The 24,366-nt window shown below is 41.5% G+C and overlaps 3 protein-coding genes across 6 annotated transcripts; 2 read left to right on the forward strand and 1 right to left on the reverse strand.

The window, feature by feature from the left end:
• Window positions 1-297: 297 nt before the first annotated feature.
• baalcb (BAALC binder of MAP3K1 and KLF4 b) lies at window positions 298-4,421 on the forward strand. Of its 3 annotated transcripts, XM_072362570.1 has the most exons (5): window positions 298-748; window positions 944-1,645; window positions 2,016-2,243; window positions 3,717-3,913; window positions 4,257-4,421. In XM_072362570.1, exons 3-5 carry the CDS (start codon window positions 2,054-2,056, stop codon window positions 4,419-4,421), a joined length of 552 nt encoding a protein of 183 aa, XP_072218671.1. In that variant the 5' UTR covers window positions 298-748; window positions 944-1,645; window positions 2,016-2,053. The 3 variants fall into 3 exon arrangements, with proteins under 3 accessions (XP_072218671.1, XP_072218670.1, XP_072218672.1); XM_072362569.1 differs by having other exon boundaries at window positions 298-1,645; XM_072362571.1 differs by having other exon boundaries at window positions 298-1,645; window positions 2,019-2,243.
• On the reverse strand, window positions 4,203-9,502 carry nme6 (NME/NM23 nucleoside diphosphate kinase 6). Of its 2 annotated transcripts, XM_072362573.1 has the most exons (7): window positions 9,451-9,467; window positions 9,304-9,358; window positions 7,942-8,037; window positions 7,350-7,452; window positions 7,115-7,154; window positions 6,131-6,291; window positions 4,203-5,356 (listed from the first exon to the last, which is right to left on the reverse strand). In XM_072362573.1, exons 3-7 carry the CDS (start codon window positions 8,032-8,034, stop codon window positions 5,217-5,219), a joined length of 537 nt encoding a protein of 178 aa, XP_072218674.1. In that variant the 5' UTR covers window positions 8,035-8,037; window positions 9,304-9,358; window positions 9,451-9,467; the 3' UTR covers window positions 4,203-5,216. The 2 variants fall into 2 exon arrangements, with proteins under 2 accessions (XP_072218674.1, XP_072218673.1); XM_072362572.1 differs by having other exon boundaries at window positions 9,308-9,502.
• A 10,581-nt stretch (window positions 9,503-20,083) lies between these two features.
• On the forward strand, window positions 20,084-24,359 carry eif2b4 (eukaryotic translation initiation factor 2B, subunit 4 delta). The gene is made up of 13 exons (XM_072361991.1): window positions 20,084-20,149; window positions 20,580-20,617; window positions 20,707-20,887; window positions 21,077-21,292; window positions 21,574-21,656; window positions 22,100-22,191; window positions 22,335-22,449; window positions 22,700-22,776; window positions 22,895-22,997; window positions 23,110-23,237; window positions 23,485-23,662; window positions 23,766-23,946; window positions 24,073-24,359. The coding sequence occupies exons 1-13, from the start codon at window positions 20,128-20,130 to the stop codon at window positions 24,270-24,272; spliced, it is 1,614 nt and encodes a 537-aa protein (XP_072218092.1). The 5' UTR covers window positions 20,084-20,127; the 3' UTR covers window positions 24,273-24,359.
• The last annotated feature ends 7 nt before the right edge of the window (window positions 24,360-24,366 follow it).

Genomic DNA, 24,366 nt, shown 5'->3' on the forward strand with positions numbered 1-24,366 from the left:
AGTTAGGCGATAAAAACCACATGGTTACGTTTAGAAAACCTTTGTGGTTTGTGTGAACAGACTGGCCTACTGTAATAACACATCACATAAAAAAAAAATCCTGTTCTTGGATCAGTGTGAGTGAGTGAGTGTGAGGGTGCTTTTTTTGTCAGAAATACTGTTTTATCTTGATAGATTAAAGACATTTATACTGTTATTGGTTAACTGGCCGCAGGAACTAACTTACATGGAAGTTACATTTACATGTAAAGGGACGAGCTTCCATAACATTACCATCAAATACCTACAGCCAGAGACTGTTGGAAATCCACCTTAAATTTGGTACAATTTGTTGCTATTCAGTCCCATCTGTTTTTACCTGCAATCAGATTGATTTGCTTATTACCGGAGCTGGTTCTTTGGCTACGAACCAGCACTGCGTCGGTCGAAAAGCGTCCTCAAAGGACATTTATATTACTTCCAACTTTACCCAGCAACAGCCGCGGTAATCTCTTTATACTTCAATTTAAAGACAGGCAGATACTCCTCGTTTTCGGGACAAGAGGATGGATGATTGACCATTTGCTGTCTCATTGTTGATCCGTCGGGCTGAGATGAGTGAAGACGCTGCTGCGGACAATCACGCCGCCGCCGGGGGTGTGTCTGTTTAACAAGATGTTGGAGTTGTGAGTGGCAGACAACACGCAGGAGCATCAGAGCCGAGGCGACCCAAAAAAAACAAAAAAAAAACACGGACTTTCCACCATATGTAAGCCTCTAGCATCTTTTATTGTGCGCCGTTTGGTTCATCCGCATTATCCGTTCGTGTCTTGGTCCTCCATCACTGCAGATCGTTATTTTCATTCATTTCACGCTGCTACTGGTGTTTTCTCGTGGCCTGTGAGGATGACAGATCCGTGTCAGCATGTATTTACGGCGTTTTCACTCTCGCCTACTCTCGCAGGCAGATGTACGCAGGACGGATACATTGCGGCTTCACAGCGGTACTGATGTTGTCCATTTGGATCCACTCATCTGGGCACAATCGCCCCGTTTCAGGCAGTCAAAGAAGTGAACCAGGCGACGTGATGATCCATAGGGGGCCTGTCTTTGTGCAGCCTGATGTGTCTTTGTGTCAGTAAAAGTCATCTTCGTCTTGTTAAAGAGAAACCCGCTTCAGCTGGGCTCAATTACCCCTGTTGAGCTGATGTTAAACTGTGCTAGAGGATTTTTCAAGGTGCATTGATCCAGTCTCTAGATAGATGCACACAGGAAATACATCAATCTGAAATCTGGAAGAATTATGTTGCTCAGAAGTTTCTGGTCACTCATGACTAGAACACAACTGAGAAATTCTCTAAGCTGAGCCACAGTCTTTCAAAGAAAAACAGTGAAGAACAAACCATTTAGATTTTACAAAAAGAGCATTTCCATCGCTACACTGTTCGTCTCATCATATAAGGTGACTGAAATATGGTTGATTATCAACTGGCTCCTGTGTGATATGGTCTCCCAGGCCTGCTCCATCGTCAGAAGATGTTGTATTTAAACATTGCTGGAAAAATGTAACTGAGTTAACACCGACAGGACCTCTTCATCTACACTTTGAAGGACAGACATCACCTTATGAGGGCTCTCAGGCTCTCCCACAGCTGTATGCTAAACTGTAAGTATTGTGCATTTGTGTTGGTGTCATTTGAGAGAACAAAGTACAGATTTAAAGGTAAAGATATGACTATATATTTCTGTTATCAGTGTTTTGTTCCAAACAGCTTTACCTTGAATCTTTTTTTTTACCACAAACATGAGTAACTGCACTAAGGGGAATAATTTAACCAATTGGCAAATAGCCACTTTTTTTAACTGATAACAATGATGTTTTTCATCCTACATTAAATGTGTAATATGCATATAATTTCACATGAAATATGATGTGCAAAAGTGTACCACAGTATCCACACTCGGTTCGCCCAGAATTACATGTTTCTATGATTAAACTGAAACTAAGTGTTGGGTTGTCTTTGCCTCCTCTGAAGAAGAGCTGAGCTGGGAAGTGAAGGTGCCCTGCAGAGCAATGGGCTGCGGGGGCAGCAGGACCGACGCTCTGGAGCCTCGCTACCTGGAGAGCTGGACCAAAGAGACAGAGTCCACATGGCTGACGAGCACAGACACCGATATCCCCCTGTCATCCATCCAGAGCATCCCCTCTGAGAACTCTGACAACTCTGAGGCCGGCTTTGCCTCAGAGAAAACAATCAGCCCCGGTAAGAAGACTGAGATATGCTTGAGTGGGTGGGACTACTTAATGATTCTTACAGGAACAAGCAAAAGGCTAGATTATTAACTATTAATTAATTGATTAACGGTTGTGAAATGATTCAATAAAGTCGCTGTGTTCTTCACAGGACTTATGAGTATGACATGCAGCAGACAAAGCATCAGCTTTGGAAACCTGTTTTCTTCCAACATGCGCTTTGTCACTATGTGGATTCCATATTCTTTTGTTCATATTTTTTCATATTCGTTTGTTAACTTGTCTTTTGCACTTATTCGTGGGTGCGTTTTCTTTGAAGCCAGGGAGAGGATGAATAGCCAAAGCGTCACAATAGACCGCATCAAACGCCACTGCACTCAAACAGGACTTTGCTCTCATGGCAACAGTTGCAGCTGGTGGTGAATGTAGGTGGAGGAGCCTTGATTGGACCGTGCAGACCAATTGAACTCAGCTCCATGCTGAAGACATAAAACATATCCAGTTGTGGACAAATGAATTAGCAAACATTTCAAATAGTGGCTCCATATTTCTATAACAAGTTCATTAAAGTGTTCATTAAAATCATTTTTATGTTTAGGCACATATGCACGCATTGCAGAGGAGGTGAAATATCCTGTATATGTGAAATATAGAAATACACACATACATACAAATATATATATTTCTCATAAGATAAGCATCACAATTATATGAATGCAAAAGAAAAGTTTATTTTGAGGTTTACCCTTGCTGCATGATTGATTTGACTTTTTTTGGTGTCAGTCTCACCAAAAATTCTCCTTAAACTGACGCGATTCATACCTTTGATTTATTTAATTGATCCTCTGGCCCTCTAAATGTTTGTCTTTCCCATTTCAATGAGAATTTTTGCTGTTATGGCCTGTTTTTTTTACTATGTATTTATTCATTTTGGCAGAAACTTAAAATGAAGCTCAGCTGTTGGAGTATCAGCTGTTGACCAACTGTTTCCATGTGTACTCTGTAAAATCTACACACAGTCTTTATTTAGTAATTATAAGATTTTATATATATACACATAGTCAAACAGCAGGTGTGTGTATTAGGCTGAGACTATGTTTAGTCTGTTTGGGCGGCCAAACGCTTATAATTCACAACAGAAACGTGACTTTCACTAAGCCAAGTCTATGCTAAATCCAAGCCAATAAACCTCACATCTGCTACAAACTTTTCAGCTACTTTCTCAATAGAAATATATCTTGTACTTATTACTTGTTACACCTTTACATCCAGTGACTGATTAAAAAAATAATTAAGATTTAGAGTAAAGTAATATAGTTCTTTGAAAAGTTTGTGTTTGATTGTGATTATGTCATATACGTTTGTTTCTTCACAAGAAGACATTCATGGTCTGTTATGGGACAAAAGTTTCATTGGTGAACAAGGGGAATCCAGTGGTTCAGTCTCCTCCAGGGACAAAGCTGAGGCTTGCCTTTTTCCACAGTTCCAGATTTCTTTGAAGATAGCCTCCCACCTCCAGCTCAGGCGTACCTGAAGGTCTGCTCGGCCGTGTCTGAAGCCAGCCTGAACGATGTGAAACCCAGCAGCCCGCCATCGATACTGGCGTCCCCACAGCAGGAGGTGCAGCCTTCATCTGGTACCACAGTGCAGCGCCGAAGCGTTCTGCACACCGAAGAGATTGTAAGCCACTCGCACGCTTCTTTAAATGCTTGAGCCAGTTTAGCGTCGCCTTTTCTTTTCAGTTTATTTATTGAGGAAAACTGATGACTTAAGTGTAAGAAACAAACCATCTATTTTCACTTCTCTGTCCTGCTTATTTACATTACTTTTCTTAAGCCTAAGCAAGGCCTTTTAAATCCCCACTGGGCTGTGGGAAAATTTAATTTTCCACAACTTTGAAAGCCATTTAAAAACAACAACATCTGTCACATGCTCTTTCCGTCGCGTCTCACAAACCAACGCAAAACAGTTTCAGTGTTTTATTGCTTTTATTGTTCGTTCTCTGACTCTTCTCCCCGCACAGACAAAATGGCAGGACAATCGGATGTCAACCAAGCAGGTGACCATTACCGTGACGCAGAGCATCCACCAGGTGGACAAGAACGGGAAGGTGAAGAAGTCCCTCACGACCTACGAGGTCATGAAACCTGTGGAGACTCTCAAACAGGTGGCCACACAAAACACTTGAGGACAGGAAAAACCAGGAAGTCGTCCATTTTTTTCTTTTCTTTTTAAATGTCTGTGAAGTGGACATACTAAAGGTGTTTTTGTGATTTCTCTGACGGCTGAGAAATAATGACTTCAGACGGAAAACAGGGATGACGTTTTACTAGGTGAACTGTACTTTCCACAGTGTCATGTGTGTTTTGCTGTGCTGTACTTTTACATCTTCGAGCGGCTGACATCTGAAACATTAATTCAATCAGAGAAAATTCAAAGGGAGACGTCTCAGAGTTGTTAGACGAAAATGCAACTCACATTTTCTCACAGGTTGTTTCAAACAACTGAGAGGCATCCTTTTAAGATGCTTCCGAGGATGATGAACAGTAAGAATAATAAATGTCTCCTATCATTACAGTCATTTCACATTGCAGAATATTGAATGATGTAAATATTTCGTAGTTTTGTTATTTGGTATTGTTACACGGAATGTGGTCGTTGCTGTCCTGCAATCTGTACGGCTCAGGAAACTGAATTTGTGACGATCGCAGAACCGACCGTGAAGCCTTGGCAGGAGCGTGTGATGCCAAACCCAGCTTAGAGCGTCGCGTCGTGTCGCTTTACACAACACAGTTTTCCCTTTTTATCTGGTGGTTTGTGTTTTTTAATAAATCAACACACATATGCTCCTTGTTTGAGATGTCTTTGTGAGTTCAAGGTAAAACAGGAGTTGCGCTTTGAGCAACGGCTTCGGAACGGTCTTTAACCTCCTTGACCTTCTTTTGCGGAACGACGCTGAGCCGCTCCAGGGTCAGCTCAGAGCTTAGAGTGTGTGGATCTGCTTTTGATGGTCGTAGTGCATCTGTCCCGATCTGAACAGGGGCTCCTCCTCCTCCATCCACACCTCCGCATGAAAATCCGGGAAGAAGAAGCTGATTTCTCTTTGAGCGGACTCTGGAGAATCTGAAGAAGACGTAACGCAGATGATGAATGTTTTCATTTTAAAAATGTCTGACTGAAAACTACACTGAAATACAGGTGGTACAAAGATTCTCTCTGGCAGTACAAGACTTCTATGTATAAACTGATCTGTAGATGCAGTTTTTGTATTCGATTAAATCAGTCTCTTGACAATATGCTGGCCATCCAAAAAGAAAACAATCAGGCCAAATCTCACTAAGTATAATAAAAACAGGACCGATGGGTTACCAAATAGGATGAGAGGAATATTAAGGACTTTGACAGCATTTCTAAAGTCCATTCATATTAAAGGAGGAAAACAAAATGCGTCTCAGTTAGGTAACAGGCCGGCTTGTTCTCCATGGTGTTAAATGCTAAACTCTGAGCATATTTAAGATCTGAACTGATCCATTCCTTACTCTAACAAAGTTGCTTTGGTTCCAAAAACTAGAAAAGTTGAAAAGTCATGAGCTCATAAGAGACGCGACAATTCTCTGTACAAGCTTTTCTTTCCCAGGACATCCAGTACTGCCGCTTTGTTGAAAATTCTCGCAAATGAGTTGATCCACCAGAACAGCCTTGGTGCACCTTAGTATTCACTTGAAAAAAGTCTGAGTAATTCTTTTGGAGGCTTGAACATAATTCCTCCAAAAGATATTTCCCCATTTAGAGTTTTTTTTGATGATGGTTGAGAGTGCGATCTCATACTCCCACCTTTAAGCACTTGACATTATGTTATTATTTTCACAGTTCAGGATGATAATTAACATTTCCTACCTGAGCCATGAGTTGTGTTCCTTGTGTCTGTGAGGCCAAACTGAGCCCTGATGGAGGAGGGCGACGTGTATCTGGCTCTGAACACTTTGGTTGGTCCCATCAGTCCCCTCCAGTGACTGATTGCGTCCTCTCGGGCTAAAATGTACGCTCGCATTGGACCACTTGGGGGGGGGGGGTTCAAAAGAAGATTGATCATTGGATGTAAGCACAAAAAGAAAAGAAGATACATTGACTTTTCTTACGAATCTGATCTATTCTCTCCAGCACCTCCTGCAGAGAGATTCAGCCAGAAATAAATCTGTCAGTTTATCAGTTTTAGCTAAACACTGCCAACTGGAGCTGCTTCAGGCTTGACTGGCTGACACACCGAGGATGCCTCCCCCTGTATCCAATAACAACAACAGCCCGCAGAGAAAGGTTGCTGTGGCAACTGCTGTTTCGATGCTGTGGCCAGAGAAAAATGACAATGTAATTACAAACACCTTTTTCAAACCCAGCGGGGGCTCGCTGCTGCTGTTGTGAGCGGGCTACACAGAGATTTTTAGACAATAGCTCCAGGGATGTTGTGCTAAACGTGGCAGCACGCCGACAGCTGAAACTCCTGTTGGGAAGTTTCTGAAAATTATTGGCAGCCTGCTGAGCATGAAATAGGAGCCCCAACAACAGAGGCGAACATTTCTGTGCAGCCCAGAGGATTATGTAATCTGGTAGTGTTTCCTTTTCATATGCATCATACTGGTGAACATTCCAAATCCAAAGTGCTTTTTGTTCCAGTCATCTATAAAAACGACCGGGTATAATATTTCTTCATCATTTGTTTCATTGGGGGCTCACTTTTTCTGCTCTCAGAATATCTGTTCAAATCTGTAGTTCAGGTCATTTTTGTGCAGAAATGTACAAGTTCGATAGCTTTGCAAGCTTTGAAGAGCATTACTAGTCTATCAGAAGGATCTCATCATCTATGATGGCGGCAGAGAGGCTTACCTCGACATGAATTCCACAAGTCTTTGAAAAAAGAATCGCCCTGAGAATAAAAGAAAAAAAAAACAGAGCGAGTGAATACACACAAAACACCGCTCCTCGCTGTTTGACTTGCTGAATAACTTCCATTTTTTTCCCCCTAATCATTGTTTTGTCCTCTCTCACAGAGCGGACTCCTAAGCAGCACAGTGTGGGATGATTTCAGACTAATCTTAACACGCATTGATCGTGTTCGCACCCGAATGTTCCGCATAAAACCTCTCGGAGTCCTGTTTCCTCCACACCAGGTCTCTGCATCTGACAATTGCAAAGTTGTTGTCCAAAATTCTCTGGTGAAGAGCCTAAAAGAAGAAGAGAAAAAGAGACTTTTAGGGACACCGGTATTGTACCATTTCTCCTTCCTGTGATTGCAAAAACACTAACGCATATTGTGATACAAAAGGTCATTTCTCTGTGCTGTAACACTGCAAAACACATAAATTGGTTCACATTATGAGAACTGACATTGAATATTTTGTGACTGACACAGCTTTAATGACTTTGACGCCTCTTTAATTTGACTTGATTGTATTACACCGAGAGGTGTACAATATCTGAAATAAGATCTCTATGATCTCGCTCCTTAAACACATTGTATATCTGGCCTCATTAAAGGGGTTTTGATGGCAGAGCAGCTGCATTACACGAGATTATTTGACTGTTAACTCTGGAAAAACTCAGATCACTTTAAAGCGAAAGACAAATAAGCAGAGTAAGTAGGAGTAAGAATAAGTCTGGCTGTTTCTAAAGAAGAAAAATAAAAGTTTTGTATGACTGAAAGCGTAGCTGACCTCTAACATCAAGGGATGAGCCACTGCATCTGGTTTGACGACTGCCAGGGTGAGCTGCAGCACTCTGGACAGGCGGCCAGTTGTCAGTATCATCACCTGATAAATGAGCAGAGAAGAAGCCGTCAACAGCAAGTTGTATCGCAGATTTTACTGTGAGCCATCCCGAGACACAGGGGTGTACTACGGAGCAAGTTCAGCACAGTCAGGGTTTCTTTGTGTGAGCTGGCTGGACAAAACTCAAATCTCCTCTTAGAGGAAATGGGTACCACAGCGGTGATTATGATCCATCTTTGTGAAACTAAACCTTCCATTTCAGGCTCGTATAAAGGTATATATTTTAAAGGAAAAATAGCAACAGTTGTTGCAATTGAGTCGATAGAGGACTGCCGCTTATATCTTGACATAAAACTGTATAAAACTTTTAACTCTGTGAGAAGTTTTTTTTAAAGCTGACACTATCTCATATCCCCTTGATGTAGTTTTACAATAACTGCAGCTTCTTTGGTGGGTCAAGAGGTTTGGAGGACTCAGTCTTAGTTGGTGTCTCATTAGGATAAGAATAAGTCAAAGTCAGCCACGGTATTTTGTTTTGGGCCCCTTATAGCTGCTGATTTGCAGGTAAACTCACATCATTTAGCAAAGGAATCCAACCTCCCCCCTCATTATCTCTGCCTAACTTCCAACACAAGATCATGGGTTCAACACAGGACACATCCAAAGAGATTGTGCCTGATAGAGGGATCAATAGCCTATCAGCTGTCCACGGTCCATCTGCAGAGGAGGGAAATGTAATTATTACCAAACAAAATTGCCAGGCAAATTTGCGCACTCATACTGCAATAATGTGCTCCAACAGTTATAAAGTACTGCAGATCTCAAAAGAGGCAGATCCTGAGGAACAGAGGGCCAGAAAGGAGTCAAGTGGGTCATTCCACTCATTCAAGATAATCCGCTTGAATAACAGAGTAAATTAATGGATGAAAAACAAGCTGCTGCAGTCACTCTCAGACATTTCATTAACATCTGTGTCAGCTGGTGAAAAAAAGGGGGCACAATATGTCTCTTTTAATCCGAAAATCTGAGGATAAACTGCTCCAGAGCAGGATATGAGCTCAACCAAAGTGATACCATAGTGATCCAGTCATCTTCGTGACACTGAAAACTGATTTTCAGCTCAACGTTAATGAGTCATTAATATCGCTTAGCCGTACACGTGAACGCACCATGAACGACATAGCCAGCGAAGATACAAGCTTTAATCCTGTTGAAGGGTTATTTTACCGCTAATTTACAACATAAATTACGTTTTCTAACATAAAACATTATTTCCTAAATGTCATCACTGAACTTGATCAGGATAACCTACCTTGTTGTGGCTGGTGTCCAAAAGGTCAGGTTTCTCCGCACGTTTATCAGTCTGTAGTTATTAAACAAAGACAGCTAGAGCTGTTCATATAATCCAAGATTAGTTTATATAATTATATACTAACTTCAAAGTGAAAAACTAACATTCAAATGTGATTACTAGCTACACAGCTCCCCATAACCAGTCAGTCCGTTTGTGAAAGCGGTCCCCGGGAACAGAGCCTGCATAACGCGGTTCCCCCAGCGAGTGGGAGGAAAAAAAGATTTAGATAAATAATATATTTATAAGCTACAAATTGTTCGAACACAAGTTCTCATTCAGTTTCCTATGAGCTTTTATATCAATACATTCATGATTAATTTCACCTTATATATGTTATGTGTGTAATAATCACTGAAGACATGACTCTGCTTGAGTTGATGAACCACAGTCTTAGGTGCTTCATCCACCACTGACTACAGGTGACTAAAGAGCAGTGCTTTCACAAGGGCACGGGAGAGAAAATGAAGTCTTCATATGACATACTAATTCAACAAATGATTTAAAATTCCTTTACAGATTAGAAAATTCATTATAATACCCCTTTTTAAATGACAACCTGAAAATCATAAACTATTTGGGAGCCTAATAATAATATAATAATGTTTTCTCTTATGGCATGAGAACAAGTGCAGTTAAAGTTTCCAGATTAGATCTTTACTTCTTTTATTTTCTCAGTTTTGATGCAGAAGATAGTTATTTTTCCAAAGTGGTCTTCATGTGAACCAATTAGGTTCAGAACAACACTGCGGGAAGGTAGTGCCTGGATATTCAGAGGACTTGATGATTACCAAAAGTGTACCCTGGAGTAAAGATACATTTTCAACCATCAGCTGCAAGCAAACAGGGCCTCTTATCGTATCGTAGTGTCAAAGGTCACATCTTTGGGGCATGGATGGTAGGAGAGGATGTTCAGTCCAGCAGCTGAAAGTCTCTGGGGAGAGACCAAGACACAGCAGCTATAAAGAAGCACGGACAGGAGCGAGAGAGATTTTTGTCTGTGGAATTTCATCACTGTGGGACACATCAGACGTAGAGTGTCAGATACAAACAGAGAGCAATTCCAGCAATGCAAAATGGTCACACCCTTGAACAGTAGAGGCTGTACAAGTCTGTGTGTGTGTGTGTAGTTTGACATTCAGGGAGACAGGAGAGGGACGAAAGTGTGTGTGTGTGCGTGTGTGTATGAAGGGGGTCCTGCATAGGTTTCTCCCACCTGCCCATGTCATGTGACTCGGGGTAAAACCACAGCTGTTACCTCCCATGAGGGGGATGAAGAGGACAAGAGGAGGTGTTGGGTGGTTGAGGGGTTATAGGGGACACATTTTTAAGTATACACTTTTATATACTTTGATGGTACAGAATAGTATAAAGCTTGTCATGTTTGTGTTATCATTTTACTACTAATATATTATACAAAACCTCAATTAAATCCCCTCATCTGAAGAGCTTCAGGGACGGTAACTCTGATTGTATGTCAAGTTTAGGAGATTTTGGGAGACACTTTTTCAAAATTCTTTGACCGCTAACAGAGTGGCCCCTCGCAGTCAAACTGGACATAATCAGAACAGACAATATTTCAGAAAACACAGCAACAAAACAGAAAAAAGGAGAACAAACAGTGGAGATAACTCCTAACCTCTTACTAAGAAGTTGCTTCTTGTTGGGACAGTGGCTGAGCTGAACAAAGAACGAGACCATCAATGATCGCTCACTCGAGCTTCAAATATCCTCAGCTGATTCTGCTCATTCTTAACTCTGTGACCACAATAAACCTGATCTCTGTTGCACCTCTGGGCCGCCGCCGGCGCTGCTGCTGCTGCAGTTGTCATTCCTTTTAGAGGTAGTCAGGCAACTGACTGACTCACGACCCCCACAGGCACTCGGTGTTCATGTTCAAAGTCTGCTCATACAAGGAGGAAAAGATTGAGTTGAAACATATCACATGTAGCAGCTGGGAGAAAAGTTCACTGTAAGAGCATAGAAGCCTTTAAGACTGCGAAATAAAACTGGTGGAAATATGTAGTCTGTGTATTTTCATTAAGTATAATGTATCTATCTATATACACTGTGTATTTATATATATATGTGTGTTTTATGTTCTTAATAAAGAGTATTAATGATACATTGCATAAGTAGTGGGGGAAGTATTTATATATTTTAGTTAAGTGAAAGCATAAATACAGCTGTGAAAATACTCAATAACAAGTACAATGCATGATAAAGTAGAAAAATATACACTTGCATAAGTAAAAGTACTGCTTTAGCTCTTCTGACTAATACACAATCATAAAAGTATTAATTATGTCATTAATACAGGAGCATCAGTGTGTGCACAGCATGTTGTTGTTGGAGCTGTTGGAGGTGAAGACAGTCTGGTGTGCTTCATAAACAGTTATATACAGAGACAACTGATAAACCTCCATTTTCATTAGATGAATATTGGACAAGAAAAAGTAAAGTTCTGAGGCACAAGTCCCTTTTGTGAGTTGGGGATTGACCCAAGATGTTTACGAACTATGTGTCTCAACTTAAGACAAAATGCTCTCAAATAAAAAGTACAATGGAAATATATGACGGGATGAATAATCAAACCTACCACAATACTATGGTACAGTATAAGTATGTAGTGGTTATGTGGCGACCTAACACACTGAGACTCATCTGTCACCCCTGACAACAGGGTCATTCAGGGAGACACAGGCCTCACCGTGACAGCAGAGATCTTTCATGTCCTAATTGTGTTGTTAGTGAGAAAAGTCTGGGATGTGTTTCCTGCTTTCACACCTTTTGAGGGTGTCTCATTAAAAGTAATAAAAAGTATCTCTGCTTTTCATTTATTCATATGGCCTCCAGCAGTTTGACATGCGTGCACACTTTGTAGATGCTCTGTTTCGCCTAGTGAGTACGCTGAAGATTTGTGGTGATTTTCTTTTTATCTCACAGTGGTTGTTGTTTGTTCTCTATCGCCCGTTTGTTTTCGCCAGTTTTGCAGTTAATTTTACTTTAGCTCATTAGTGTTACATTTTTGGTTGGATTTGGTATCAATAGCCACTCTGTGTGTCTGAGGTTGATTTGTTTCTTTTTTTGTGGTTCCTTTTTTTTATATCATTTTGATAATTTTGTGTTTGATTTGGGTAATTTTACATCTCTTTGTTGATGTTTTGTGGCAAAAATTGGGGTTTCATTTGTGTCTTTTCACTTTACTTTAGGTTTCCTTTTGCATTGTTTTATTGTTCACATTTAATTTAGGTAGTTTTGTGTCGTATTTTGATAATTTTTTTATTGTTTTGTAGCTGTTGTGTATCTGTTTTGCATCATCGTCTGTGTCATTTTGGATATTTGGCATTTCCCTTTGACTATTTTGCATCCCTTTGCAGGCAATTTGTGTTTCTTTTGTGATTATCATTCTCATTATGTTGTTTGTGATTACTTTCTATTTATTCGTTGTTATATTGGGTCAAATTTTCATTTTTTTGCCTCTCTTTGTAGACATTGTGTGTCTCTATTAGGTCATTTTTGGTCCAACCTGATTCGTTATATCTAATTTAGGCTGATTTGTGTTACATTTTAATATTTTGTGTTTTATTTTGTAGTTATTCTATATCTCTTTGAGGTAATTTTGTATGTCATTATGGTAAATTTATGACATTGTGTCAGTATATCTTTTTGTGGTCAGTTATCCTCTTTGTGTCATCCCACACCTTCTTACCATCTCATTTGGGCTGCTCTTCAACTACTTACAGTATATATAAACATACATATATATGTGTACTGTATTTCTGGGATTGGATCCCTATGTATGACTGGGTGAATGTATCTTGAAGTGTAAATCTCTGTTTGAATTCTATCCATTTGCAGTCCATTTACTCCTTGGAGCTGTGAGCTTGTGTATCATGGGCTCATTCAGTAATCTGTCCATGTTCAGCCCTGAATCTAACAACCTCAAAGCATCCGTCTAAATCTCTTTGTCCCTCTCTGTGAATCAAGTGAGTGTGTTCCCTTCACCTCTCCATCACCTGTTCTCTCTGTCCGCCTAAATGCTGCTGACCTTAGACCTTTCTGCTCCATTGCTTCACCACACGAGACTGTGCTGCCTTCAACAGCTGTGTCAACCTCAGTCCTGGCAACTGGTGTGCCAGGGGAAGGATAGAGTGGCATTAATGTCAGACCATGTAATGAGTCAGCAGCAAGTTACTGTCTTATCTTTGTCAGAAATAGGCAGCTTTCTGTTTCTTATCGGTGTGTAGTTTAAATTTTTCAAGTTTTCTCTTTTTTGCTCTTTTTCGTCCTCTTTTTTTCAGCTTCAAATAACAAAATACTAGTATCCTTCTTATACTTTCAGACATTTGTTGTCAACATAATCCCAATCTTTAACATCTCAAACCCACACACAGTTTAGAAGATTAACTTTCAATCTCCTGCATTGAGTGCTGTCTTATGTGCTATCCTGTGCATGTATAGGACCTGGTCTGACATTAGCTGCCAGTTTATTTATACCAAAAGAATTTATTGCTATTTACGTGTGGAAAAAAGACGTCTCTGAGGTGACTCAGTCAAACTCCTACCTGCTCTCAATATTTCCTCATGCCAAGAGAAGTGTGTTGTGACCTCCCCAGAAGCAGTGGGACATTGGCAATAGGGCATTTGGGCATGACAGAGGAGAACAAAGTGATTAGCAAACGGGGGCCCCGGTATGTGAGCACAGGTTAAAAATAACCTCACTGGCCCAATTTGTAGAGGACGCTCAGCTTAGCCACTCAACTGCTGTGATGTCTTTCTCCCATTTTGGCTTAATTGTTCTTGAGAGGGACTTATTTAGGTAATGGACATGTTAGGGGCTGATTAATGGCTGTAAATGATCAACAGACCTAAGAGACAACAAAATAGGGGGTAGTGGATGAAAAGAAGCACAGTGTAAGAGGAGCTTGTTGCATGATGATGATAAATGATGAAGGGGAAACAGATGATTAGATGAGAGGCCAGTGAATGCGTGACAGTGGTCAGCTGTCCCACTGAGATTGCAGTTTGTGTCTTTACCAATGTGTCCAGTGTGAGCAACCGAGAATCCACTCAACAACAGAAGCCAGCGGATATTCCCAGCACCCAGATATAACCCACGAGGCCTCTGCGCATAGCTAACATTAGTGGAAATGTTGCATTTGTGGTACACCCTGGCTCTTGGCCACGGGAAATATTGAACAACTGTCGAATTTAGACAACATCCTGTGGTGGAGAAAAACGGGAGCTAAAAAGATGCGGTGCGGGGATGCTATTTGTGGACGTCGAGTGCCTCGAAAATAGCGAGAGCATTAGGTTTCAATATAAGCCCCTCTCTCTGAGCTCGAGCTTTCTGTGAATGAGGCCCGGGTTCCTATCACACCCAACCCCGGTGCTGATTTTAGAACACAGGTGTTGACCTTAGTGGAGCGGCTTGTGCTTGCTGCAGAGGAAAATGAACCCCTGAGCTCATTTGGCTCTACAGCATTGGTAATTACTGAATGGTCACACAGATGCTTCAGAGCTGTCATGCATTCAAAACTGTTCTTCTTTATGTTTACTGAGAAGATGAAGAGGTACACATACATAAGTTACCCTTTTTTTTCAATGGATTTTTTTCTTTTTCCCATTGAATGGAATTTCTTTCCTCACTACAAAACCACCTTTTATATTCAGTGTTGTTTTGGAAGTGTCATGGTGGTAGGATGGTCACCCCGTGGCCACTTGAGAATTTATTGCTTGTTTTTATGGTGTCACAAGAACACCCATACTCCCACTCCTCACATATTCCCGCCTGTGCTTTGTGGACAGAAGTTTACGGAGCACTTTATTAAGGGGATTTACTATGTTTGATAAATTGTGTTGTAACCTGGCCGCTTCTTAAAAGACCGCCTCATTACATGAAATTTCACCAGACCATAGATTATAGTGGGAAGCTTAAGCAAAGAACAGAAACCAAAGTGGGATGAAACTCAACCTTGGCTTCAGCTGTGACTCCCTGCCTGTTGTAACTGCTGCTCTGACTGTACCCCTAAAAACCCACTAAGACACGCCCATCTTGCAGTTGCTTCCTTGTTTCTCCTCTTTCTCCCTCTCATTTTTTCTTCCTCCAAAAAGGAGCCATTGACATTCGGTGTAAAATAGAGGCAGGGTGAGGTGGGGCGGGGGCTGAACAGAGGAACGGCAGGGGTGTAGGGTGTCTCGAGCCCAGTGCGAACAGCTGAGAGGTGTGATTTCACAGGCTGGCTCCCCCCTGTCAGGGCCCTGATTGGGCCGGACAGGAGGTGCAGGAGAGGCCCGGGGCTTCTAAAGGACACCAACAGGTGGGAGGCCGCATCAGAGGGGGGCCACTCCTGGTGGGGATAGAAAAGGCCGGTCTGCAAGGCCTCTTGTGGGCACAAACCACAGGCCAGGAACTGAGGAGGATGGTTGATCGCAGGAGAGCTGAGGAGGAGGGTTAGTTTGAAATGAGTTGAGTGGATAGAAGGCAAAGGGCAGCTTAAGGGACAAGAAGTAAGGTTGGTCTAATCTAAAGTTTAACTAGTTTTTAATGTAAGTGATTTTGATCATAAACTCTCATTCAAATATGCAGTATACAGTGTTTTTGACCAAGGCAAAATTATCTCTATGCCAGAAGTCCTTGTGCTCTCTCTTGGGTCAGTTTCCTTGACTTGCAGCACCATGTGAGGAGTATCAGGTGTCAGACCAGTTGTTAGCTGTTTTTTTTCCTCAGTTTTATTAAAGAATTTACACATCGTGGCAGAGCCTGACACCTCTGTCAGCTGAGGGGGAAACAGAGGTGCGACACAGGAAAGAATCAGGGAATTTTGTGCCTTGACATGTGTTTCCCCAGAGGAGCAATCACAGTCTAATCATTGTAGCCTTTCTAATGGCCATTTGCTTCGGTGTTAGTTGACACAGCAGCAGCTAGATTTATCAAGAAAGACACAACCAGATGATAATGAAGGAAAGGTATAGAATCAGGTCTCCAGCTCAACCGTGGCTACCCATCACAAGACAATCACAAGAGGAACCAGAACAGAGCCCAGCAAAAGTGAGTAAAATCTGTTCATTCTGTTTCAATTTTATAAAAAAAAAAATATTGAATTGAATCTATACTTAACGCTATATTTTACATGACTGTTGGGATCCAAATAAACTGGTGTGGGTGGATGTTGAAGAAACAAAACATGCTGTGACCTTTGTTTGCTGGACAAGCCTTACAGAGTTATTTAAACCCAGTACAGCATCATCACATCGGCATTACTCATTAGAGAGCAGAATGCACTGCCGTTCAGCAGCATATCAAACCACTATTTTTTTGGTGTTAGCATTAGAAAGACCTGCCTTTTTCTTATTTAAGCAAAGAGTTGGGGTATAAGACAAAAAAAAATTCAATTCAATTTCCTCATTTCCAAAGGAGTACATTTCAGAATCTCCTGTGATCGAAGCTTCCATCACGTGTTTCTGTGGCCCCGTTCCTCTCACTCTGTCACAGTTAACCATTATTTGGCCAGTTGTTCCCGCTACTCTTCATCTGTGGCTGTGAAAGGGTGCTTTGTGTCAGAGGAGCAGTGAACCCAGTTGTTGCCCCTTGCGAGGACATGCTTCCTTATATCCCCATATTAATACACCACTTATGGAATGTAAGGAAGTGTGTGGTTTCAAGGGGACTTGAGCATCAACCAAACTGGAAAGAAGAGATAATTCTGTTTTTTTTCTCTCTCTCTCACTCTCTTACTCTCTCTCTCTCTCTTTTTTAAAAACTTTTTAAGCTTGACTTCCCTACATCATTGTTGCCTGAGTGAGTCTTTGTCTGTTTTATGAGATGGGAGGGGTTTGACAGATTTCATGAGCGTGTGGCAGGACAACAGGTGAAAGGCCTATTCCCTCTCCCTCAGCTATGGCACGTGTACAGTTAGCATTACTCCCAGGGCCTCTGATCGGGTCTCAGGGACTTCTTGAAAAATTCCTGCCCTGCCCCAACTGCTGACAGTCAAGGAGGATTGACAGACCACAGATGTCACCCATTATAGCAACCGCAGAACTCAAAAAAGGAAGAGGGGAGGGAGGGCAGAATTGTGAATCTGTCAGAGGGTGAAAGTTCGCTCCTGTAGGCTGGGTTTGGAAGAAAGCAGGGAGATGTCACCAGCTGTCAGAGTTCCCAAACCTCTAAATAGGAACTCTCTGCTTGGTAACACAGCAACACTTTGTTGCAATCTGTCTGACCCATTAATAATGTTCTTCTTTTCTGTGTGTGTGTGTTTTCATCAGGTAGCACTGAAGAAGACTTGACAGCCTGTCAGCACATGAGGTCCATCTTTCATTTCTTTCTGTCCTCCCTCTTCTTTCCCTCTTTTTCTGTTTTTCACCTCTTACCTTCTTCTCTGCGTGGCCTCTCTTGCTCTCTCTTGCTCGGCCTCTTGCAGCTGAAGCAACACGCCTTGCTGTGGCTGGTCAAACGGAACCAAGTCAGGTGTTTCAGTGAGGTTTGGTCCCCTTCAACCAGCTACTGCGTCGTGAATTCTGTCAGCGTGGAATCAAAGACACAGTGGCATTGTGGCGCCACAGTACTTTATCCAGAGGTGGTAGTCTGGTGAAAAATATAGTTTCTGTTGCCACCACTCTTTCATAGCTTGGTATTTGTTGTTTCCAGAATTGTTTTATGTGTCTGTGAGTCAAAATTAATAAATAAATAAATTTATATTAACAATGCAGAGTGTTGATTTCTATGCATTGCTTTCTCTTTATTTTGTCCATTTTTATGAAAGTGAAAGTAAGACTTTTATTCTCATCACATCACTTAAAAAAAACTTTTTAAAAAAATATGCTACAGGCCTAAAAATTTTTTAATTTGACTTAGATATTTGCCAGTGGTCCATTGGTTACAATACTGTGCAAAAGTCTTGATCCACTCCTTATTACTTCATATTTTACCTTTGAGAAACCACACTTTCTAGTTATCTTTTCAAGTGGTCTTGAGCAATTGTTTTCCAGACATTCTGAAGGTTATTCAATTTATTTGGACAGTCATAGCCTTTTTACTCATTTCCAGCCCAGTCCTTGTACCTGACCATTTTTAGAAAGAACGTGTTTTTTATTTTTTAAAAATTAGCCCTGACTTATGAATCATACAAGCATAAAATGGCACCTAACTCAATAGATGAACCAGCGTTGTGTCTACGTATAACAGAGAAGGCAGCAATGAGTCCATTTTAAATTCTATCTCCAGGCACTTTGTTAATAGCAGCCTCTCACAAAGATGCTATTTATCGAAGAATACGAAGAATAACACCGTTTGATAGACATAATTCCATATTTTTTTTCCAAAAATTTGGCTCATCTCAGCATTTGGTGCAGTGTGTCCTTAAAAAAATTGTTCAAGTGGAGAACACAAGAAGAAGTGTCAGGCCTCAATGGTCTTCATGGAAGGGTGGCTGTCAAGAAATCATTCTTAAGGAAGAAAAACGGGGAAAAAAGGTGAAGATATGCCAAATAACACAAGAAGTCGACTGAAAATCAATGGCAACAGGTCATAGAGTGATGATTTGTCCCAAGATCCCACTTCAACATTATTAAAGCAGTATGGGATTATCTTGGCGGAAAACAGAACAAAAGGCAGCCAACATACAAAGAAGAGCTTCTAGAATGTCCTTCAGGAAGTCTGGAGAACTATTCCTGAGTACTACTTAAATAAATGACAAGAAAGATTGTCTAAAAGGGTTCAGGCTGTGTTGAAGAATAAAGGTAGTCATACCAAATATTGACTTTCAAGAAACTGTTTTATTTCTCATATTTGTTCCTCATACTCTGTACCTCGTTTTCCTGGCATTACTTAAAGAAATGAATGGTGGCTCACAACACACTAGGTCCAGTTTAGAAAATTCAGGACCATGGACAGCACCCGTTATGTATAGATTAATAGATTAATAGTTTTCTTTTCGGGGATGATGTATTGTGTTGTGGTAAATTTTATAGAATAAAATTAGATGTCCATCCGGCCAGATCAACTCTTTGGTGGCTCATGTTCTAAAAATCTGCACTGGAACTATGAAAACCTGATATGGATCCAAATTAATAAATTGATAAAGATCTCGATGTCTTTACGCAATCAGAATTTATGTCACCCACAATGTGCAATTTTGAAGTTTCAATCAAAAAACTGAATTTCTACTTTTTCAGCCTAAATCAGATATTTCTATAACATACAAACAAAATATAATTCCTAAACAGAATGAAGAAGTGCTTGCAGTTCAAATACAGCTCACACTGACTCCGCTGTCAGTGCTTGAAGGGAAAAATATTCATACTTAAATGATAGCAATAAAACTTAAATTATTGTGACCCAGCACAAAGCAGTCATTCGGTTCAGAGATTTAGGGACAGTTTAACATCAGACTTATGATAATCATACCCAGTGTGTGATGTTAAAGGTTTTTTTCTAATAGCATGAGGGAAGTATTGTCTATAATACTTAATACAACAAATACAAATATGAAAAATAACTACATATCATTTAGATACATTTAATTAGATTTTATTTTATTTCCACCCTCACCTGCTGTTATGACAGTCCCCAGGCTCAGATGTAACCTAAACTAACAACTGTCTATGAGCTTATGAAGAAGGATAAACTTGGATTGGAAACTGTTGCACATTCAATCCTCCGTGTTTTGGGGCACGATGACCGTGCTGCCACGTCTCTTCCACAAGGGGGCGATGCTGGGTTTTCGGGATGGCAGTTTCTGCAGCAGTGGAGGAAGTGAAGCGGCATCGTAAAGATGGCTGACAGTGGAGTGACAGGTGAGTTTGTGAGTGTGTAACAGCTTGGCTTAACACAATTTTTCAGGTATTTTTGTTTCTTTCGACTGGTTGTAACAAAGGATAATCGTCTGTCTGTTTTTCTGTCTTGGCGGTTTTAGTTGAAGCTCGAAGAAATTGCAATTTCCAGATGCGAGTACCGCTAACGTTAGCATAGACAGTAGTCTGACGGCACACGTCGTGATGGCATTGCATCATTTTTTCGTGTTGTTTTGAATGGCTAGGGTGTTTTGATAGGCGCTTTATAAGTGGACATGGGGTTTTGGAGACTGTTTAAGTAAAGCTGTTCTGTGAGTGATGTTAACAGCTAATGAACTTGGCAAGTTTCGTGCTGTAAACAAGAGCATCGTCTGATCCGAAAGCTCGTCCTACTATCACCAGTTTGATCACATATGCTTTGCTCGTCTTTCAGATGGACCTGAAAAGAAAGAGGATATTAACCGTTCAAAGGTTAGGGTTTGAATTCCAAATATACGCTACAGTCTCCCGTAAGGCTTGATGTTTTCTTTAACTTTGTCTGACACGATGTGACTCCGCAGAGTGAAGGCAAAGAGCTGACCAAAGAGGAGAAGCAGCGGCTGAGGAAAGAGAAGAAACAGCAGAAGAAAAACAAAGAGAAAAGAGATGACAAGGCTTCGCAGGAAAGTGAGAAAGAAAAGAAGCCTGTCAGTTCAGCTGCTGCAGCACCCCAGCCTCCAGTACAGACTGCTACACAGAAATGTGCGTTTAATTTGGTCACACTAAGGGTTGGTACACCTGGATGGATATTGTGGCACACTTTTCATGTCATTATTATGCAACGGAAATCAAATCCAAGCAAATTCCACTGGATTACATCTGAGATTCTTGTCATTAATATGTTAGAATCCTTTTACTCTAACATCTGTGTGTGATGGGTCTGTTTTTCAGCTCCTCCAGCAGTGCCTCCCCCTGCCCCGGTCTCCGTGCCTGCCTCAGAGGCACCTGCCGCGGCAGACAAGCCCGCTAAGAGTAAAGCTGAACTGAAAGCTGAAAGGAGAGCTCGGCAAGAGGCTGAGAGGGCGAGCAAACAGAGCAAGAAAGGGGACTCCGGACAGCAGGCTGCCACAGGCAAACAGAAAGCACTGCCCAGTGAGCTCCAGCCAGGTACTGTTACACCTGCTAGACACACAGTTTGCAGTGAAAATGCATGCACATTGTAATCACTAATAGTTTTATAACAACAGTATAAAGGTTTGAGTTATGGTAGACTTTAACTGGGCAATCCATGTCCAGCAAGATGAACTATGAAATACAGCTGCAGTTGGCAACGTCGTGCACCTTCGGGTCGAGCAGAGCTACTCTGGCAGCACCACAAAGACCAGTAACATATTGGGCAGCAGTGATCGTAAAGTTACTGAAGGGAAAATCTCTCTTTTTATTTTCAGTGGTCAAGAGGCTCCCAGAACACATTCAGGTGGACAACCCAGACGTTTTGAAGAAACTGGCCAAGAAGCTGGAAAGACAACAGGTTGGACACGGTGGATGTAATTTCTAAAGACCTTCAACACATCCGAGCACGCTTTCATTTTGCCTCGAGATAGCTTGCCTTGAGCATATACTGCCGTTTTAGAATTGGAGTGAGGAGAACATGCATTCGGTTACAGTCAGAACTGCATGTGATTGTTCCTCACGTTTCTTTCAGACACCAGGTCACAGTGCTGCCATGCAGGTATAAGCCAATGAGGCCAGGCTTTACAAAACGCGTGCTGTTAACATTTTTTTTTTTTTTACTCCAGTTTGTTGGCTAACCCTTAATATTTGCTGTCTAATACCATAAATTTGCTGTTTGAGTGTCTGAGTTTGCTTTTAGAGTAGCCTAAATTTAGTTTCCAGGCTGTGCTGTGACTCTGTCGTTTATAGTCTTCGTGTCCTAGTTTCAATCACTGAAATTTTGGTACTTGTGTGTTTCAGATACCGCTGCGTTCAGACTACGGCTATAAAGTCAGCCTGTTTTCCCACCTCCATCAATACAGTCGGAAAGCCCCTCTAACGCAGCAGCTCAGGTAAACTGGCTGCGGCCCGTAAATAACAGAGACTTCTAAGTATTGTACGTTTTTCTTTGTTTAATTGATTTAGTGCCAAAAACTGGACTTGATCGTATAAATCTGCTTTTAATCTCATTGTTGACTTTCACTGTTGTTTGCAGCATTCCTTCCACAGTGATTCATCCTGCGGTTGTCCAACTTGGCCTCCAATATTCTCAGGGCATCGTGGCAGGATCTAATGCTCGCTCTGTTGCCCTGCTGCATGCTTTCAAACAGGTACCCGCCTGCACAATAATTCCGACCGTGTCAGAGCGTCGGTGGGACACATTAGCCTCTGCACACGATGAAAGTTGACCTGCAGAGTCCTTTGATGCAGGACTGCATACCCAATAAACACTTTCCTATTGCACTCAAAAAACAGATGTTAACAGGTGTTGGACGTTTTTTTTTTTTAGAAGTGTAAATAGCTTGGCACACTCAAAGTCAGCAGAAAGACAGTTGAGACGTGTGGCTGCTTTTTCTGCAGGTAATAAGGGACTATACTACACCTCCAAATGAGGAGCTATCAAGAGACTTGGTCAACAAACTGAAGCCATATATCAGGTGAAAAAAAAAAAAAAAAGATTTGTTGTGTAGCCGTGACTTTTAACCAGACCTCAAAGGTCACTTGTCACTTGATAAACTGAATAATTCACCTGCTGTGTTGTTGTTTTTTTTTCAGTTTTTTGAATCAGTGCCGCCCTCTGTCTGCCAGCATGGGTAATGCAATCAAATACATCAAGAAAGAGATCTCCAATATTCCCAGTCAGTGCAAGGAAGAAGAGGTTCGTGTGACACTTTAAAGACTGTGATTCAGGCATATGGGCATCAGAGTTGCATAACACAGCTTTACAACACAACATTCCTAATTGTGCATCCTGTTGTAACGTTTTTTAGGCAAAGCGAAAACTGCTCAGCTGTATCGAGTGGTATATTAATGAGAAGATCATTCTTGCTGCTACAGCTATTGCTGAGTACTCCATAGAAAAGATCAGTGATGGAGATGTCATTCTAGTTTATGGATGGTAAGCCACTTAAATCCGGCATGTTTTTATGTCTCAACTGTGAAAGTGCTTAGTTTAGGCTGTTAATCTCGTTTCCTCTTTACTAAGCATTGCATCATTGTTTATAAGTGGGTTCAGACTTTCTTTTTTTTCTTCTTCTAAACTTTCTTATCCCTTGTTTTGTCTTGCCTCTAAGACTCCTTCCTTCCACATTTTCCTAATGCGTCTTCATGTTTAAAATGATCTCTGCTTCCGTCTTTTCTGTCAGCTCATCACTGGTCAACCACATCCTGTGCGAAGCCTTCGACAAAGGCAGGAAGTTCCGCGTTATAGTGGTGGACAGCAGGCCTCGGCTAGAAGGCAGGGAGGCCCTGAGGCGCCTGGTGCAGAGAGGCATCAGCTGCACCTACGTTCTTATCTCAGCTGTCTCCTACATCCTTCCAGAGGTAATGGTGAAGCCATGACGGACTGAACAGGGGTCTATTTTGTCACATCACTTTGTGAAGAGAGGATTGAATTCTAAGCACATCTTGTCCTCATTTTCTTTAGGTATCTAAAGTGTTCCTTGGTGCTCATGCCCTACTGGCCAATGGTTACGTCATGTCTCGAGTGGGGACTTCCCAGATAGCTCTGGTGGCCAAAGCCTTTAATGTGCCTGTTCTGGTGTGTTGTGAGACTTACAAGTTCTGTGAGAGGGTGCAGACGGACTCCTTCGTGTCCAACGAACTCGGTATGGAAATCATTCAGTGGCGTTATAGGTCAACGTGTTTTTATTTAAGGTTTTGGTGTTCGAATCCTGCAGTTCAGTTTCTGCTTTTGCCAACTCATTCTCTTAATCTTCGCTGTTCCTTTTCAGATGACCCCGATGACCTCATTGTGACACGAAAAGGTAAGACCCAGCTGGAGGACTGGCAGCAGGTGGCCTCACTAGGCCTGCTTAACTTGGTGTACGACGTGACGCCGCCGGATTTCGTGGACCTAGTCATCACAGAACTTGGAATGATCCCATGCACCTCGGTCCCTGTGGTGCTGCGAGTCAAAAACGTGGACCAGTAATCAGCTTCCATCTAACTGTGTGCATGAAAGCTTACACACAATATCGTGCTTTTAGCATGCAATAAATGTATATCTGAAATGGCATAAGCTTTGT

The sequence above is a fragment of the Leuresthes tenuis genome, unplaced genomic scaffold (assembly GCF_036924035.1).
Source record: "Leuresthes tenuis unplaced genomic scaffold, fLeuTen1.0.hap1 SCAF_13, whole genome shotgun sequence".
Lineage (NCBI taxonomy): Eukaryota > Metazoa > Chordata > Actinopteri > Atheriniformes > Atherinopsidae > Leuresthes > Leuresthes tenuis.